Source organism: Coturnix japonica, chromosome 1 (assembly GCF_001577835.2).
Source record: "Coturnix japonica isolate 7356 chromosome 1, Coturnix japonica 2.1, whole genome shotgun sequence".
Lineage (NCBI taxonomy): Eukaryota > Metazoa > Chordata > Aves > Galliformes > Phasianidae > Coturnix > Coturnix japonica.
In genome coordinates this window covers 169,162,509-169,170,230 of record NC_029516.1, presented here as the reverse complement: position 1 = coordinate 169,170,230, position 7,722 = coordinate 169,162,509, and the positions used below count along the sequence as shown (strand labels likewise).

At 41.1% G+C, this 7,722-nt stretch overlaps 1 protein-coding gene across 2 annotated transcripts; it reads left to right on the top strand.

Annotated features, from left to right (window-relative positions):
* Positions 1–1,148: 1,148 nt before the first annotated feature.
* Positions 1,149–6,426, top strand: CCDC90B (coiled-coil domain containing 90B). Of its 2 annotated transcripts, none has more exons than XM_015852380.1 (8): positions 1,149–1,359; positions 2,405–2,508; positions 4,207–4,308; positions 4,802–4,843; positions 4,925–4,996; positions 5,078–5,131; positions 5,528–5,642; positions 6,116–6,426. In XM_015852380.1, exons 1-8 carry the CDS (start codon positions 1,164–1,166, stop codon positions 6,169–6,171), a joined length of 741 nt encoding a protein of 246 aa, XP_015707866.1. In that variant the 5' UTR covers positions 1,149–1,163; the 3' UTR covers positions 6,172–6,426. The 2 variants fall into 2 exon arrangements, with proteins under 2 accessions (XP_015707866.1, XP_015707867.1); XM_015852381.1 differs by having other exon boundaries at positions 1,241–1,313.
* Positions 6,427–7,722: the final 1,296 nt, after the last annotated feature.

The following is a 7,722-nucleotide window of genomic DNA, read 5'->3' as shown; positions in this document are numbered from 1 at the left end:
GTAATCACACCATGTAATGGCTTTACTGTTAGCATTCAGTATTTTCTTATGTCAAAGAATTATAAAGTTTCTTGCAATAATACATCTAGAGCTTCTAATGAAAAAAAAAAAAAACAAAAAAAAAACCCATGCAAAATCTACCTTTGAAAAGTAAAGTAATGAGAAATTTGAATACATATGGTTGCTGTGGAAGCTGTCATTTTTTGTTAATTATCTTTCAAAAAGTTTTGTGAGCATGAAAAGACAGCTAACAATTCAATGAATGTCAGATTTCTATTTGATCATAATATTTACAGTTCCTGGCTTCACTTCTAGTTGAAGTATTTTACCTATCAATTTTAATGAAGTTTTAATACTTGTCATGAGTGATGCTTATGAAATGGATATCATTTTTATTATTGTGAATGAATAAGACAAAGATGAACTAATTGTTCATGATAAATTGTGAAATCCTACCGCACATTTAATTCATACCTTATTACATACATGTCAATATAAGAATACTGATAATTTTGATACTCATCAGACTAGTACAGGGTGCTTCTGGCAGTATATCTTATGCCTTGGGTATTCCCCAGGCACCTGTACAGGCTGGGAGGAGTGGTCCTTGAGAGCAGCTCCTCAGAGAAGGACCTGGGGGTCCTGATGGACGAAAGATGCAACATGAGCCAGCAGTGTGCTCTGGTAGCCCAGAAAGCAAATGGGATCTTGGGCTCCATCAGGAGAGGGGTGGTCAACAGGGATAGGGAGGTGACTGTCCCTCTCTACTCTGCTCTTGTGAGGCCCCATCTGGAGTACTGTGTCCAGGTGTGGAGTCCTCAGTACAAAAAAAAACGTGGAGATTTTGGAAAGGGTCCAGAGGAGGGCCACGAAGATGATCAGGGGGCTGGAGCACCTCCCTTATAAGGACAGGCTGAGGGAGTTGGGCTTGTTCAGCCTAGAGAAGAGAAGGTTGCAGGATGACCTCATTGCAGCCTTTCAATACCTGAAGGGAACTTACTCCCAGGAGGGGAGTAAACTCTTGGAAAGGGCTGACAATAGCAGCACTAGGGGAAATGGTTTTAAGTTAAAAGAGGGAAGATTTAGGTTGGATGTTAGGGGAAAGTTCTTCACTAGGAGAGTGGTTAGGCCCTGGAACAGGCTGCCCAGGGAGCTTTGGTGTGATGAAAGAGGTTAAAGCTGCCATATCGTGTGATAAACCATCCAGGTTAAGCTTAAAGCACGTGTTGTCGCTTCCAGGTCTTGCTGCCACACTCCCTAGATATTCATATGATGTCAGAAGAGTTGAAATCACTCCCCCGGAGCAGAGGAAGGTAACGTTTGATACTCATGCCTTAGTGCGGGATCTGGAAGCCCACGGTAAGTGTGAGCTGTTAAATAACCATAGAATGGCCTGGGTTGAAAAGGATCACAATGATCATCCAGTTCCAACCCCCTGTTATGTGCAGGGCCACCAACCAGCAGACCAGGCTGCCCAGAGCCACATCCAGCCTGGCCTTGAATGCCTCCAGGGATGGGGCATCCACAGCCTCCTTGGGCAACCTGTTCCAGTGCATCACCACCCTCTCAGTGAAAAACTTACTGATATCTAACCTAACACTACCACCACCACCACCACCACCCCATCTTAGTTTAAGACCATTCCCCTTTGTCCTATCAGCATCCACCCTCATAAATAACCCAGAGGAAAGCTTTAAGTACCGTTATTGTGAGTGTGATCAGTTTTCCTTAAGATGAATTCTGATGCTGGTGCGCTGCTGTTACTGAGTTTGTCCATTTGTTCTGTAACCGCTACAAACACGTCAGCATCACAGTGACGGGGCTCTGAAGGTAAAACCTGTACATACCGTGAAACAGAAAGATGCTCTTAATGGCTGTCAAATTTGCTGCAGGCAGTTTTAAGTCCTGGGTCTTCAGCAAGCAAAAATCACACAGTCTGAATTCGTTCTGCAAGCAGTATATGCAGCAGTTCTTAAATGAGCTTTGCATGTGTTTATACCTCTGTAGGAAAAACTTCAGTGCAGGCTTGTCTTTCAGTTCTACTGTGCTGTATGATGCACACCTGGGAGCTCAGGTTAACTCGGATTTTTAATGGAATTTGCAAAATTCGTTCTAAAGCAAAATGTTGCTGAATTATTTTGACAGTGTGTGAGCAGAAATGTATACAGAAGTTAGTTACTGCTATCAGCTGCTCAGTATAAAGCTTTAAATCTGCTGGCTTTGCATAGTACGTCTCCCCATGACCAGCTGCTCGCTGACGGTTCTCAGTAGCTGTGTGACTTCCCACTTGCTGCTTTAGTTAAGAACAGCACTTCAGTGTCCCATTTGTTATGCCCCACTCACTCTTTCCTTCACCCAGCTCTCTGACATTACCCAAACTTGTCATCCTTTAACTTCTTTTCAGGCTTTGCCAAAGAACAAGCGGAGACTATCGTGTCAGCATTAATAACCCTCTCAAATGTCAGCTTGGAGACAGTCTATAAGGACATGGTTACCCAGGCTCAGCAGGTAACATTTATCCATGATATGTACACACACAGTGTTGTATAAATATAGTAGCACGTGTTTGCGTGTTTAAAAGACCAGAGAGCGACTCTCCATAATGCAATCAATTCCTTTCTAAGATGGATTTCAGGGTGATAATGAGAATGTAAATATCTCACAGAAGTGCTTTCTGAATGTGGCCACATAGTATAGGAGTAATAGAGGGGACAGCTTTGTTAGAGCTCTGATGTGAAAGCAAACTTCAAGATGTGTTTTTGCAGCAGTTGAGAGCAGAAGATAAATGTATTTTAGGACTGTATTTGTCCTATGTCTCTATTCATAAACTGAAAGTAGTCCTTAGAACTGTGTCGTGATTTTAGTCCTGCATTGCAGGCTGTAAAGTTACATCTGTCTATAAAGTTATATCTATTGTAACCGCAGATGGTGGCTGAGATGTGGGCTTAGGCACCACCGTGTGGTTATGCCGTGTTAAACAGTTACTGCAGCCCCCAGAAGCTATCATTCTCCTTGCCTAGACCTGACTTAGGTGAAAGGTTAGGCCCAGGAACCATTCCCACAGAGCACGGTGGACAGAGGAAGAGATTTTAACCATCTAGATATCACCTGTGACATGTCACTTGCCTTCAGGGACAGCGAGCAGGCTGTGACTTGCTTGGTTGCTTGAATACACGTGGCTGTTTGCTCTGTACTGCTCAACAGCTCAGCCTCTGCTCAAGCAAAGCATCCAGTTGTCTCCTCTGTTCAGAGTCAAGTTTGTGATTGTACCTGAAGGCAGTGAATCAGTTAAGTTGTGTGGCTCTTCCTTCTCCTGTGGTGCTGACAAGTTCTGTTTTAACACATTGCCAGAATAAAAAGAACTCTAGCTTCTTCCTGTAGGCGTCATAAAGCTCATTAGTGGTTTTAATAATTAGTCAGGAAAGCTGTGCAAGCTAAAACTACGTGCCATTCTTCTTCAGTGAGTTAATGCAATTAAGCGTTCATTGCTGTTTCATTTACACTGTGGACTCCTACTTCCACAGATTTCTTTACTGGCACTTATGTTAAATGGAATTTTATATTGTTTTTTTTCTGTGAGTCTCATAAAGAAGGCAAGAAGTCGTCTTTGTTTCTTCCATCAGAGCAGTAACCTTCCTGTTTGGGAATCCGATGATGTGTAAAAGAAAAAGCCAGTATCTAAGCTATCATTTGTATGGATTTATATTAGGTGGAAGCACCATTTTTATGGTGCATTCAGTGAGCTGCTGAGCATCTTGAGATGGGATGAAGAGAATGATCTCCTTGGTGTAAACAGCCCTGAAGTTCTTCCAGAAACAGTGAAAACTTCATTGTGCTCAATGGAATAAAGTCAGACCTCAGTGGAAGTAGGGGCAGAGTGTATGTTAATTTAGTTCTACACAGGATCTGAGATACTGTCAACTAAAAACACTCACAGATTTGTCGTCTTCCATGCTAAACAGCAGGGAAACTTTCTTCTACCATTTAAAGGAATAGTGCTTGTAAGATCCCAAACTATTCCATTTTTTCCTTAATCTTCTTCGGTTTTGTTTTAACTCTGGAGTTTATAAGCTGCTTCTTTTGGAGAGTCTCCCTGTCTTTATGCTTTGTGGCAGCTTATTTCCTAATTTGAGCCCTAAAAATCCCTTCCCTTTGCTTATTGGACAGCTTGAAACTTAACCATTGACTTATTCTGTTGTTTCCAAGGAAATAACGTTGCAGCAGATCATGGCACATTTGGACTCCATTCGAAAAGACATGGTCATCCTGGAGAAAAGTGAATTTGCAAACTTGAGAGCAGAGAATGAGGTATGGATAAATGCTTTTAACGAAGCCATCAGCAGCCCAAAATATATTAGGATGCACGTTTTTGGTGGTGCAGAATATTTGATGTGGATGTACTGGTGGATGTTGTCAGAGTTGAAGTGTTTGTACATTGCAACTTCTGTGATCATGTTCTTCTGAGGGGAAAACAGAATTGTCTTCTGTATTACTTAAGGGTGATCCTTATAGTCTTGCCACCGTTAACCACACAGTCCAGGGAGAACACTCAGGCATTTCTGTTAATTAAACTGGTGATTTAGTTTTGCTGGACAGCATTTTGGTGTTTTTTAGTCTTTAGTCTCAGAATAATCACAATATGTTTAAATAGAGCACACCAGTTAAGGTATTTAGTTGGGAGCACATTGTTCTGCTGGGAGAAAAACAGTGATCACAGAAACTCAGTGATAACACTCGCAGAGCTGATTTTGGTCAGCAGTTTTCTGAGGCTATAAAATCTCTTTTCCTTCTTTGCTCCTAGAAAATGAAAATTGAACTAGATCAAGTTAAACAGCAGTTAATGGTAAGTAAGCAGCAAGTAAAGTATACACTCATATAAGGGGAAAAAAGGCAGTTATTTTCATGATCTTCATTTGCTTTAAAGAATGAAACCGGTAAAATCCAAGCCGACAGCAAGCTAGACATAAACCTAGAAAGGAGCAGAGTGACAGATATGGTAAGTTGACCTATGAAGATACCGTTATGAGTTTGGTGTCGTTTTCCTTTGCTACAGTTGTAATTCATCTTTTATCCACAGTTTACAGATCAAGAGAGGAAGCTGATGGAAGCAACTACAGAGTTTCATAAAAAAGTAAGGATTGAGCTTATGTTATATCGAGCAGAATACTGTCACACACTGGATGGCATGGAAATATAGAGCTTCTGTGTTGTTCTGATGATTTCCTAGACCTTTGTTTGGCAAAAATTTAGGGATGCTATGAACACATTGTACCCTTAGGAGGCACGTGGTGTATTACAGATAAAATTCAGATCATACCTATTTTTTTTCTGTCATCACCTTTAATATACTTCCATGCTATTAAGTGTTGCTCTGTGACTTCTGAGATCATTTAGCAATTACGTATCTTCACCAGTATGTTGGAAATTTCTTTGTTATGGCTCATAGCACGATATTCCTGCTTGGCTTTGAAAACTGAACAGAGCATGAGAGCACTGTCAAATAATATGTCTTCTTTTAATGTTTCAGGATTCAAGTACCAACAGCATTATATCAGAGATCAGTAATAAAATTGACACTGAAATAGCTTCCTTAAAAACGCTCATGGAATCAAATAAACTCGATACGATACGTTACTTGGCAGGTATGTGATGGGCACGAGGGTGAGTACCGGGGGCTTAATCTGGACATGTAAAGTTCAAGAGTTATTCAACGTTATGTGCAAAAGGAATTCAAGGATTCAGTGGAGCAGCAGCAGATAACTGGAACTGGGTGTCACATCCGACATGTTTGCTTGTCATTTGGTTCAGTTGCAAGCCTGTTTAATTACATTCAGTTAAAACCCAGTACAGCCATGCCTCCTGTAATGCCATTTCTGATAGATGGGCAACAGCAGTAAAAATTACTGTTGTCTGTTGCGCTCTGTGTTATCCAATGCAGTTCCTGATACGATGGTTTTGCATGCTGCTGAATTTGACCTCCCATCTCACTGTGTAGCCAGTGCTGCTGTGGAGGATAGTCATCGTTTTCCATTCTGTTTGCAGTTAATTTCCTGTATGTAGAACACAATGCAGTTTAACATGAATCTAATTACTATTACTTTTGTTCTTTTAACAGCTTCGGTTTTCACTTGCTTAGCGATAGCACTGGGATTTTACAGGTTCTGGAAGTAGTACAAAACTGAACGACCCCATCAAATACAGGTGGAGAAAAGAACAGCCAGGCAGCGTCTGCCAGACCATCACATCTGTGCTGTAGATCGCTGTGGTACCTCCAGTTTTGATATTCCTGTTCTGATTATTGTGCACTTAAAATGTTTTCTGACTGTAACACAACTGAGATAATGTGGGGGAGAAGTTGGCAAATAATAGTCAAATTTCATTATACTTCCAAAGATTTTGTATATTAAATGAGAAAGTGTTTCCTAATGGGCTTCAGAATCAAGTTTGTTGTCTTCTAGAACATTGCCAGTACTCTCATCTCTGCTCCAAGTGGAAATGCCTGTGGAAATACTGGACTCTTGTCTCCAAATCAGTATAGCTGACATGGGATAATTGCAGCAGATTCCAAGAGATGTGCTGTGATCCAGGCAGTCGCCTTGCATAGAGGAGCTGGGTGTGAGTTCTTTTCTTTTTTGATGGATTTGAAACCAGGTTCTTAAAGTAAATGTTTTCATAAATATGTATGAAAACATCAATAGATGTATAGAAAAACACACCACTATCCATAGGCTTTTCCCTATGGAATCCTTGTTTTGCTGTGGAAAAAAATGGTTTACATAGCATATTTTTTTAGTAAAAATCTGGTAGGTAAGAAACTAAAAATGGCGGAGCGGAGATTGATTATTATTTAATATCCCTTACAAGTTTTGGAGCCTGGAGCTCAGGCGAGAGAGGACAGAATTCTCATATACATTCTGGGCCAGAGGGAAGTGTGCTGTTTCTCCATCTGACCGTCAGCAGACAAGATCTAAGTGCTCTTAACTCGATCTCCCTTGATAGCAGTTGCTAGAGTGACTCTCAAAATTACCTTTGTGGTTTACTCTGTGCAGTCTGTGATGCTAGTGGGATTTCTTATCAGCATCCGTGATCCACTATGCAAGGACAATTCTCGCCTGTAAGTTGTAAGAGCAATAGTAATGTGATGGTGGCTTGCAATCTGATACACTGAAGACAGTGCAGTATCGAGATACAAATGCTTTTGAATTTACCTTCTCTCTATATTTAAAAGAGAAAAATGTATATAGTCCTGCCTGGTTAATGAACTTTGTTCAAGACGTACTATGCGAGTTTATAAGTTTCTACTGGATAGTGGCACACGTTTTTAGACTGCATTCTATCTGTTTTGAGTTGAAGCTTGCTGGTATGCCTGGCGCAATTCTCTTCCGCTCACGTATGTTATAGGAGTAGCATTGTAAGAAAGAGTAAAGATGAATTTCTTATAATATATGAGGTATCTGTGAGTATCGATGACTGGATTGTACAAGTGTGGCAAGTTTAACCACTCACGCAAAACACACTCCAGGTTAGTGAGAACTGAGGCTGCCCTCTTTTTCTGTGTGGTTTGTGTTAGGCAGACATAGATGTGATGGCAGGCCCCTCTTGTGACTGGGCACACAGCGCATGCCATCGCGTCAAACACGCTGTAAACCAGTTCTGAGACCTATGCAAGACAAGGCTTGATCTTGTGCATTGACGTTCACGAGAATCACAGAATATTATGCA

What these genes read in the sequence shown, in the direction of transcription:
- CCDC90B (XM_015852380.1), top strand. Translation starts at nt 1,164, where the DNA reads ATGAAAGAGGTTAAAGCTGCCATATCGTGTGATAAACCATCCAGGTTA. An exon ending in GCGGGATCTGGAAGCCCACG is followed by an intron (nt 1,360 to 2,404) that starts GTAAGTGTGAGC and finishes ACTTCTTTTCAG; the next exon opens with GCTTTGCCAAAGAACAAGCG. An exon ending in TACGATACGTTACTTGGCAG is followed by an intron (nt 5,643 to 6,115) that starts GTATGTGATGGG and finishes TTCTTTTAACAG; the next exon opens with CTTCGGTTTTCACTTGCTTA.